Source organism: Galeopterus variegatus, unplaced genomic scaffold (assembly GCF_000696425.1).
Source record: "Galeopterus variegatus unplaced genomic scaffold, G_variegatus-3.0.2 Scaffold2664, whole genome shotgun sequence".
Classification (NCBI taxonomy): Eukaryota; Metazoa; Chordata; class Mammalia; order Dermoptera; family Cynocephalidae; genus Galeopterus; species Galeopterus variegatus.
In genome coordinates this window covers 131,248-142,863 of record NW_007728775.1, presented here as the reverse complement: position 1 = coordinate 142,863, position 11,616 = coordinate 131,248, and the positions used below count along the sequence as shown (strand labels likewise).

General features: G+C 41.1%; 1 protein-coding gene across 1 annotated transcript in view; it reads left to right on the top strand.

Moving 5' to 3' along the window:
* DCP1A (decapping mRNA 1A) overlaps nucleotides 1-10,104 on the top strand; it is a 58,643-nt gene extending 48,539 nt beyond the window's left edge. Inside the window, exons 7-10 of the mRNA XM_008582531.1 lie at nucleotides 5,030-5,788; nucleotides 6,952-7,017; nucleotides 9,160-9,378; nucleotides 9,748-10,104. Coding sequence (XP_008580753.1) covers nucleotides 5,030-5,788; nucleotides 6,952-7,017; nucleotides 9,160-9,378; nucleotides 9,748-9,828 — 1,125 coding nt within the window. The 3' untranslated portion in view covers nucleotides 9,829-10,104. The remainder of the gene's footprint in view (nucleotides 1-5,029; nucleotides 5,789-6,951; nucleotides 7,018-9,159; nucleotides 9,379-9,747) is intronic.
* The last annotated feature ends 1,512 nt before the right edge of the window (nucleotides 10,105-11,616 follow it).

Sequence of the window (11,616 nt, the reverse complement as noted above, 5' to 3'; positions counted from 1 at the left end):
CACCGAGGGTTGCAATCCCGTTGCCGGTCCCCGGTCCGGTACGGGGGCAACACTGAGGGTTGCGATCCATTGCCGGACACGGAAAAAGACAAAAGACAAAAAAAAAAAAAAAGGAATTAACCCAATTTTAAAATGGACAAAAAACTTGAGTAGACATTTTCCAAATAAGATATACAATGGCCAATAAGCACATGAAAAGATGCTTGATATCACTAGTCATTAGGGACGTGCAAATCCAAACCACAATGAGATACCTCCTTATATCCATTAGTATAGCTACTATCAGTAAGACAAAATTACAAGTGTTGGCGAGGATATGGAGAAATTGGAACCCTCTTAGATTGCTGGTGATAATGTAAAATGGTATAGCCATTGTGGAAAATAGTTTGGCAGTTCCTCAAAAAGTTAAACGTAGAATTACCATATGATACAGCAATTCCCACTTCTGGGTATATACCCAAAAGAACTAAAAAGAGGGACTCAAACAGATACTTTTACACCAATGTTCATAGCAGCACTAATTGCACTAGCCAAAATGTGGAAACAATTCAAGTGTCTATCAACAGATGAATGGATAAACAGGATATGATATATACATATAAGGAAATATTATTTGCCCATAAAAGGAATGAGATTCTGATACATGCTACAACATATAATTTTCTGTTATGTATATTTTACCACAGTTTTTTAAAGGGGAGAGGGAATTATCTCTGTGCTGTCAACGGACATTTATGATACCAGGGATCCAAAAGTGAATAAGTCACGGTGTTCATTATGGGAAATAGAACCTGTGCATTTGACTACAGTTATATGGCCTGGACAGAGAAGTCTGTCCCAAGGGACAATTAGTTGTCTATTTTTACTTACATTGAGTGGGTTTGAAATGTTACCAAGGAGTTTTAAACAAACAGCTGTGTCCTTGATGATTCCTTGCATCAGGGAATGACAGGGTAGTTTATAATAGTATGCCCTTGGTATCCCATCAGGTGATTTTGTTGTTTTGCATTATAGGGTGTGATATTCCAGAAGGATTTGATGAATTTTTAATATCCCAACACATTTTTATTATATATTATTTGGTATTCCTTAAAAAGTATCCAAACAGGGCCGGCCCAGTGGCGCACTGGAGAGTGCGCTGCTTGCGAGCGCGGCTGCGCTCCCGCCGAGGGTTCGGATCCCATGTGGAGACCGGTTCCCGCTCACTGGCTGAGCGCGGTGCGGGCGCAACACCAAGGGTTGCGATCCCATTGCCGGTCCCCGGTATGGGCACGACACCGAGGGTTGTGATCCCGTTACCGGTCAGTAAAAAAGACAAAAAGGAAAAAAAAAAGTATCCAAACAGATTTATCATGATTGCTTTTTAAGAGTATATGGTATTTATGTGATAGTAATAGCCAGTTTCAATTTATTGAATGCTTTTTCAGCACCAGACATTATATTGAGAGTTTGATTTCATAACAGCTCTATGAGATAATTGCCACAATTGTCCCCATTTTTCAGATGAGGGGAGGAGCTAAATAGAAAGATTATGCAATTTTCCCAGTTAACAGCTGAGAATTGAACCCGGATACCTTTGATTTCAGACCCTAAGCTGTACAGTGTTTTCAGAAGTAAAAATATGAGGAAATTGAACCATGTAAAATCTTTAGCATTTTATTTTACATCCACAGTTTACAATTAGATGTTAGTACTGCCTTATATTTGAAGTGAGATTCTGAATCTGGAAAAACATTTAAATGCTAGAGTGTTGTGACAAGGTAATCTTACTAGAGCATTATTAGTGGAGGACCTAAATTTACCATTTGAGAATTTCTTCACTTAAAAAAAGGACCTCTTGTCACATTAAGTTCCCAAGACATTATGTTTGCATTTTAATATAAATAGAATTCTCTTTATTAAATATTTTCTAAGATAAAATGGTTTGGTGTGAAGCTACAACTTTTTACAACTAAGGGAGGCTTCTGCCTCTTCCCCCACAACAGTTATTTCACACTGATCGTGTTATCTTCAGACCTGTGCTGCCACCTTTCTACTAGCAGATGATGCTTTCTTCATACCAGAGAGAAAATTCAAAATGGTGCTCCCTTAACTTTCTGTTCTCACATGCAAACTCCAGTTCTCATCAGTGCTGGTCTACTTTCCCTGCTGTCTGATATGAGTCCCTCCTTGGCAAAGGGGATCCCTTACCCCTAACCCCTTAAGGGCCTGCTCCTGGAGATCTTCCTCTCTTATCATGCCAGCCTTTCCCCCTGTGGGAGAGCTTTGGGAAGAGAGTGTTGATGAGCTGCTACTATGTACTTTTTGGATCTGTGGTACTGGGTGGTTCTATTGCTTGGGCCAGGCAAGCCCAGGAGGAAGGGCAAGGATCCAGGAATAAATGAGAAAGACAGCCCCTGTCTTAGAGGAACTTGCTTTCTGCTGCTATTATGAGTTCTAACATTAAGCACTTCCTATATGCTGAGTTCTATACATTTCAGCTTCCCACCAGCCTTCCCTACTTTACAGAGGAGCTGAGACTCAGAGAGGTGAGTGACTCTCCCCAGGTTACACAGCTTGAAGGAAGCAGAGCAGGCAGCAGCAGTGCTGTTCGAGGACCCGCCTCTTGGTGGTTGGTAGGGCACTAAGGCTTGTCCCTGCAGTCTCCTTGAGGGAGACTTTTCTCCTTTGCTCCCTTGACTTAATTGCCTTTTTTTGTGCTTTTATAACTTCCAGTTCAATACCTCCAGCTTCCAGATGTCCCACAGAGACTTCAGACATGTTCAAAACTGACCTCAGCTTCCCCCTCCCTCCCTCAACCTAGGGGTTATTCCTGGGCTTGCCTGCCCAAACAGTGGCACCACCACCCAGTACCCTGATAACAGGGTGTCCTCTTGGCCAGCCACCACCAACTCCTTCCATTCTAACTCCTTGGTTCTCATCCTTTTCTCTGCCAGGACCTTGGTTCAGACTCTCCTCAATCTCACCCCTCCAGACTGTCCTTTCTGTAGCATCCAAGGTGCACATCCTAAAATATAGAGCTGAATGGCTCATTCCCTGAATGGGTCCTTGTTGCCCTACAGATAAAGTCCAGAATTCCCCTCATGTGTCTCAGACACGCTGCAGTCTGGCTGGTACTTCTCTCTTCCCTTCATCACCCTCCATCTTACCCACCCTCTGACCCAGCCCTGCTGAAGTACTTGCAGTTCCCAAAGTGGCTGTGCTCTTCAGCCGTCTCACCTCATTTCTCCACTTAAGGTCCCCTTTCTGGGTGCCTCTTTTCCTCCCATGGGTCCTGCAGCTCTGCTGTAGGGGAGCACTCAGCACCAGTTGTCTTTCTCCACCTCACAATCACAGCACAGTGCCTGGCACCTGGTAAACTCAATAGTTATTTGTCAAATGGATGAAACATACATGTACCTGGAAGAAACTGGGGGTTTTTCCCTATAGAAATGTGATTATACCATAGTGCTATCACAATTATACTTCAAATGCAGTGTACTTTACAGCCTTATAGACTGAGACCCTGAAAATCGTGTTTCAGTGAATTAATTTTTTTGATTGTTAACCTAAAAAAGAACACTTTAGACAAAAATATCTCAAAATATATTGAGTATATTCAGGAATAGAAAAATAGGATTATAATCTGGAATGTACACCATGGCAAGCCATGATTACATTTGGTGAGGAAAAGGTAAGAGAAAGCTTTTACTGGCAGAAAGGGAGAGATGTTCACATAAGCTGTTTGGAAATAGAGTTCATTAATTTTGGAGACTCAAAGCCAGATTTCTCATCAGTTTATTGGTTGAGATGCCATTACTAAGCAAGTTTCTTTCAGGGCATCTTATATGAATTACTTTAGTTCTAAAGAATGATAAGCCTTGTCAGAAATGTGAGGGTGCCTCAGAAAGTTCATGGAAAAATAGAATTAAAAGATAATTATTTTTGCATGAACTTTTTGAAGTACCCTCCTTGTATGTGCATACATGCATAGCAGGAAGTGCATGAAGGACAGGAAGGGATTTCTGAAGGGTTTTAGAAAGTCCTTGGAAACAGTTCTTATCTTAAACAAGCAAGCATAAGCCCCCCACCTTTGTGCCTTTCCCGGCCCTATTTTGTCTGGGTCTGACAGAAAGTGATTTCATCAACTTTCACACAATATAAACACATATCTAAACAACTAAATAGATCATACATTTTAGGAATAAAAAACATAAGCTTGCCTGTGTTTTCAAATTACTTAAGTGTGTCTCCCACTAGAATGCAAGCTTTGTCAGTACTTCTGTTGTTATTCCCTGCTGTGTACCTTGGGCCCTGATCAGAGCAGAGCCTGGCACCCTGTAAGTATTCAGGAAATAAAGGTCAAATGAATTTGGCAGTACTGCTTGAAGGTGCAGGAAAGCTCACAAGTGGAAACCATGAATAAATTTTCCCTTGAATAGCTGCAATGATGTCAATAAGCCAATTTACTAAAATTGTAAATTTTAAATTTTCAGGCTTAAATGCTTTGCTTTTTCTTAAAGATTCTGTGATTTAGGTATAGGGAGAGAGAATAGCCTGCTATTGAATGGTTAAATTTATTTTCTGCTATTTGGGACCCAGTGTCCAAGGTTCAATGCCTAGCTTTTTATCAAGAACAGTGAAAATAATAATAGGATTGCTTGATCAGCATTTGGTTGCTCTGTCCTCTCTGGTATCATTTTCCTATGTGTGCTACTGACATGGAGCAATTAGGTACTATTAGCTTTGTAATAATGTAATTGCCCCTTCCCCTTATATCCATTTGCCAAGAAATTGAATTCTAACACTATTACCTGGAGTCCCTAAAATTTGAATTTTATTACTATATGTGGGTTTCCATCCTCCAACTTAAGGATACTAGGTGTGCCTTGGCCTTAACCCCAAGTGCATCTTCAGTTTGTTCCATTCCTTATTTTCAGACTCCATCCATCTTTGCTTCTGCAAACTGTTTTGGTCAGTGGAAAAGAAGTTTGGTTACACTGGTTTTCAAGAGATTTTTTTTCACTGCGTGGTTTGATTTGTTTTTCAGTCTGCTCCATCTGGACACAAACATCTGACAGTGGAAGAGCTATTTGGAACCTCTTTGCCAAAGGAACAGCCTGCAGTCATGGGTCTGGATTCAGAAGAAGTGGAGAAGCTGCCAGTAGATGCCTCCCAGAAAGATCCCAGCTCATTCCTACCATTCACCTTTGATCAATCAGGAGGAGTCCCGCAGTCAGAAAACCTAGGTGTTCATTCTGCTGCCCACCACTCAGTCCAACCCGAAGTCACCACCCCACTGCTAATCACCCCAGCCTCTATCACACAGTCTAGTGAGAAGCATGCCCCAAGCTACACAATCCCATTGAGCCCTGTTCTCAGTCCCACTCTACCAGCTGAAGCTCCTACTGCACAGGTTCCCCCCAGTTTACCTCGAAACAGCACCATGATGCAGGCAGTGAAGACCACACCTAGACAGAGGTCTCCACTCCTGAATCAGCCAGTCCCTGAGCTAAGCCACACCAGTCTGATTGCCAGCCAGAGCCCCTTCAGGGCCCCATTGAGTGTGACGAATACAGCTGGCACATCCCTCCCAAGTGTTGATCTTCTCCAGAAACTCAGGTTGACCCCACAGCATGACCAAATACAGACGCAGCCACTTGGGAAAGGTGCAATGGCACCCAGCTTTTCTCCAGCATCCAGCCAACTGGCCACACCTGAGAGCTTCATAGAGCCTCCCTCCAAGACAGCAGCAGCAAGAGCAGCACCCTCAGCCTCCCTCAGCAACATGGTGCTCGCTCCCCTCCAGGTAGTGGCAGGAAGATGGGTAACTATAATTGGATGGGATGAAACGGCAAAGACCTTGGTTTTAACTGACATGAGACAGAGTAGTTTTTAAAGAGTTGTCTCTTTAAAGTATGTCTGGGGCTAGGAGAGAGGGAAGGTAAGAAGCTTTATGATGAACAACTAAATAATCAGTAAATGGTGCTATAGCTCAATTCCACTTCCCAAAATTATTTCAACTGATAAAAGCTAAGAAACTGTATTCGTATATTCTTATCCGGGTATGTGTTTTAGGGTTTTTTGTTTGTTTTTCTTCTGCCTATTAGTTCCAGGAGTCCTCATTTGACTCAGGACCATAGATCCAGATCTGAAGAGATCTTGTACTGAAAAGGAGGAAACTTAGTATGTTGGTTACACCATTATATTGTCATTCTTTGGCCATTTCAGCTGAGGTTCTGTGCAGTATAAAAAGAGAATATTCTGTTCAATAGATAGGTGTGTCACCCCTGAAAGGCCCCTGCTGCCACTGTTTCAGTTGTTCTGGAAGTATAACCAGCAGTCTTGAACACTGCCCTGTCCAGATTCTGGCCTCTGGAACAACACCACACTCTAGCATGCCTACTGGCCGGGGATGCTTACATATGTGTACATTTTTATTTACTTGGCAGAAACTAATTTTAGGACCTGGGGCTTTATTGAGTTCTAATGTATTTGCTCTACAACAAGAAGTTCTCTCCAATGAATGAGGACACATGAAAGTGAATGAATTGAACACATGAAAGTGTAACTCTGGATGAAGACTGTTTAGTGACACATGTCCAAGTCTAAATCACCTTATCAGGAGGTATCACTGGCTGAATCTCTCATTTCTGCAGACTCAACATCAAAAATATGCCTGTGCTGTCCCAGCTCTCATGAGAGATACAGGTTTTAGATTTTTATTGAGATGTCTGAAAGGCTGTGCATTTACCCCTTTTCTCAGGGGAACAAAGCCCTCTCCTCTTCAGTCCCAAAGTTCTCATTGTGCAGTGGAGTTGCAAGTTCCTGTCAGCCTCTTTCCTCAGGAATCAAGGAACTAGTTAATGTCTGAACCATTCCTTATTGTTAACCTAGATTTTTTACCAATAACTAGGAAATCATGATTGAAACTTGCTACATGCGTTCATCTTTTCTTTTTAAATATTTCAGTCTATGCAGCAAAACCAGGATCCTGAAGTATTTGCCCAGCCTAAGGTGTTATCCAGTGCCATCCCGGTAAGGACTCCTTTATTCTGAAGAATACATTATGTACAGTTGGCCCTTGAACAGCTCGGGGGTTAGGGATGCCAGCCCTCATCCCACGACCCCCCACAGTGAAAATTTACATATAACTTTTGACTCCACAAGACTTAACTACTGATAGCCTGCTGTTGTCTGGAAACCTTACCAATAACATAACCAGTGGATTAACACATATTTTGTATGTTGTATGTATTCTGTAATGTTACAATAAAGTAAGCTAGAAGAAAAGTTATTTAAAAAATCATAAGGAAGGGGCCGGCCCGGTGGCGCACTCAGTAGAGTGCGGCGCTTGGGAGCGCGGCGGTGCTCCCGCCGAGGGTTCGGATCCCATATAGAGACCAGTCCACTCACTGGTTGAGCGCGGTGCGGGTGCGACACCGAGGGTTGCGATCCCGTTGCCGGTCACGGTGCGGGCGTGACACCGAGGGTTGCGATCCCGTTACCGGTCATGAAAAAAAAAAAAAATCATAAGGAAGAAAAAATACATTTATAACATTTATTGGAAAAAATCTGCATGTAAATGGACCCACATAGTTGAAACCTGTGTTGTTCAACTGTATTTTTAAGTTCTGCTCAGTATGAACTAAAACATTGTTACCTTAGCTTTCAAACCCAAGCTGTCTTAGAATCTCTGCTAGGCCAGGCTCCCCCAGGCAGAGCACTCTGCTGTGGCCTCGGTAGGCCTCTAGTCATCTCTGCGTGGATGTCTTCACTGACCATGTGCATAGAGGGTAGGGTCAGCCACAGGGCTGGCCCACATTAAGTGTTTGTGAGTGGGTGACTGCTGAGAATGGGTCAGCCTGATTTCTGTTAGTAGGAAATACTTCCTGCCCTGGAAGAACTGTGCTGTCCCAGGGGCAGAGCCACTATCCTGCTAGAATTCTCTCATTCCCCATTGCTCTGATGACAAAGCCTCCCACACCTGCATACTCTGTCCCTTGTTTGTCCTTCTTTGCCTCATTTTTTACATGCTATCTCCGCTCTCCATCACCCACCACCCTTGAACTACACACCCTTTTTTTCCAGTTCTTTAAATGTCACATTTCTGTTTGCCTTTGAGCTTTTACAGCCCCAGAATTTAAATTAAAGTCAGCTTCTGACTGGTCTTGTTAACCAGTCTTTTCCATAGCTTGTCTTAGTATAATCAGCAGGAGCTATCAGCCTGGTTTAGCACCGAAAAACGAGCTAAATGGCTCAAATACCAGAAATCACGTCCTTAAAATTGTGGCAAGCTCTTTGCTATTTATAAATGAGGAGATGATATATAGGAGAAAGAAATGTAGGTGTCTGTTGACTGTATCGGGTGTAAGAATTATTCATAATACTGATTATTATGGTTTAGTGTATTCTGATTGTTAGCTGTAATTAGCCTAGAAGCACATCTAAATGGGAAAAGAAGGTAGATGTTCACTTTATTTTTAAGGAATTTTGTCTTTGATACCTGTAATGGTATAATAAATATCTCGAACATCACAAAAGAAACAAGTGCTTCATATAACTGGGTTTTTAAGTTCTCTTTTTATTGCAGAATAATTTAAATATAGTGAAATGCAGGGTTTTTTAATGAGTTTTGACACATGTATACAAGGGTACTGCAAAAAGTTCATGGAAAAATAGAATTTAAAAATAATAAGAATCCTTCCATGAACTTTTTGAAGATGCCTCATATAAAACCCCTGGGTAACCACCAACTCAATCAAAATACGTAACATTTCTGTCAACCCCAGAAAGTTCCCTCATGCCCCTTCCAGTCTTTCCCCCACCCCCACCCAAAAAAACTTTGCATTTTTAATTTATCATAGGGTTGTTTTTACTGTGCATGCTACACTTTTATTTGTTATATTCATTTTCTGTGATTATTGGACTTGGCTTCCCATAACTACTCTAGGGCATTCTTATATAAATGGGCCCTTCGTCCGTTAGCTAACTGAAGCTTCAACCAGATATAAAGTGTTCAAATGTTTCTACTGAATGTTTACCTGAACCTAAAATAGTTAGGATGTGACTCTGCACTCTAGTGTTGTTCTGCTTATGCTTGTAATCAGATGTTCCCTATTCTGGGCCTGGCTGCTGGTTACTGCGGTTTGGTGCAAAATGACCGTTATTCCCCTGCAGGTTGCAGGCCCCCCACTGGTTACTGCAACAACCACAGCAGTGTCTTCAGTCCTTCTGTCCCCAAGTGTTTTCCAGCAGGCAGTTACAAGGTCCACAGACCTTGAGAGGAAAGCAAGCTCCCCTTCTCCTCTAACTGTTGGAACACCAGAAAATCAAAGAAAGCCTTCCATTGTTCTCAGCAAGTCTCAGCTCCAGGATACATTAATACATCTAATAAAGGTACGCAGGATATCAATTTAGTCTTTTTGTTCTTTAGTAAAATAAAAATAAAAGAATTTTTTATTCTTTAGTTTAAAAAAAAAAAAGAACATTTTATAAGGTCTCCTTACAGAATCAGATCCTAAGGTAAATTCAAAAGACTTACTGGGAGAGTGTTTCTCTTCCTGAGCATACGCTCCTGGTGGGAAATATCTGTGTGGTCTCCAAAATATTAATTGTCTCCAGGTGGTATTGCTGGATTATTTGGGTAATTAGTAATTAGTTATACAAATCATTTATACAATTTTTTCCCTAAGCTGTTATCAAGGAAGTAAGTTCTGTTGAGGTAAATGTTGCATTCTGTGTTCTTACATTTACCATCTCTTCCAGAATGATTCCAGCTTCCTTAGTACACTTCATGAAGTCTACTTGCAGGTTCTGACCAAGAACAAAGACAACCACACCTTATGACTGGAGTGGAATAAATCTGAAGGCAGGTTGTCAACCTGTGAAGAAAATATGCCTCATCATGGAAACTTCTAAACAAAACGTTGAGTTTTGAGAATCCTGAAATTGAGCCTATGAGAAAGGGACTCATTTCCTTAAGAATGTTTTCCAAGTGGCATTCTCAGTGATAATCAAGGTTTCACTGTGAAGCATCACCAGCAGACCTTTGTTTTGACAAAAAAAAAATCATCTTATTAAGTTATGTGGGTGTTTTCATCAGCTATAAATGAATGTGTGAAATGAGGAGTGTGATTTTCAGCTTGCTTTCACTTTCAAGGACTTCAGGAGAAGTCAACAGCCTTGCCTCAGTCAGAGTGCACCCCAGCCCACACCCTTTCCCCTCCTCCTATGCTCTATAAACTTGGGCGTTAGGCTGATCATCAAGTTCTAAACAGGAGAAGTCAGCTCTGCAAAGTAGCTTTGAGTTTTAAGGATCAGAATTTAAGTTGGTAAATTAGAAATTATTTGTTCAAATGGAGTATATTTTATATGAATGCCCCATTTGGGCTGAAAAGTTCTGAAATTTCTCAATTGTGTTTTGCTTTTAAGTGTCCCGAGTCCTGCCATGCAGCAGGTTCCCAGCACAGCCTTCCCTGTCAGGCTCTGTGGTGACGTGGGAGCAGGCAGGTCACACCCTTGAAGCAAGGGCTGGGGCTGGTAAGTCCCAAATCCTGTCAGAAAGATTGACTTTAAGTTAAACTCTCCAATGGTTTTGAAAATGTTAAGTTTGTGTGTGAAACACAGCCTTATTTTCCTTTTCTGTCTAAACACAGAAGTCATTGTTGATTGTTTTCCTTAACACTTTGAGAAGAGGACCAGCGGACCAATCTGACAAAGCCATTCTGGTTCCATTCCTCAAGTGTACTGAGAACCATTTTAAAGCTATGCAGAAAAGGGAGCTGTCATTCACACTGCCCTTACTTTGTTGTAGAATATGGAGTTCAAAAGAAAGTGTGAAATTCAGAACTTTACCAATGTATTCCTAGGCTGTGAGTACTTTTCCAGCCCAAAGTGTGAAATTATGTAAAGATGCTTTGTTATGCTGCTATTGATCTGCCACGATTTATATTTATTCTTTTATGGCATGTAATGATGTTTAGTAATATTTTGATGTAGATTTTGATTTATTTCAGCAATAGTAATTTTAAGGTATTCTTTGAATGAAAGTGTCTTTGTTTCTACGATACAGGTCACTTTGTAGTATTTAACCAATTAAGATGCACTGCTTACTTTTCTGAGCACTATTTAATGATGGGGTAAAAACCCAATTGGCTCAACCAGCTAGCATAAGGATTAGCTGTGAATAATGCTGACAGATGTGATGGTTCCTTGGGAACAATCATTTAAGCTTTAATGTAACTCAATTGTTAAGTCCGTAGATTTTTTTTCTAGCTGAAATTTTAGAAAATTACTTGAGAGTTACGTACTTGTTTTAGTTTGATCTTAGTTTTTTAGCATAAAGAGTACTTTGATTGGCTTTTGTTCATCTTAACTTGCTCCCTGAACAATGTTTCTGCTTCTAATTATTGTCTTCTATTGCTGTTTATCTAGTTATATGTGGATTGTGCAGAGTTCAGGGAAGCTTATAAGTTTTCATACTCAATTATGAATAGTTTGTTTTCAAAGACAGTGTATAAATTCAGCAACCAAAAATGAATTGCTTGTGGATCATCCAGGAAAGAGAAAGTGATAGTAATATACAGAGTGTTGCTGACATCAGGAGATGGTGTCCAGGGAGTCACGTTACTGTTC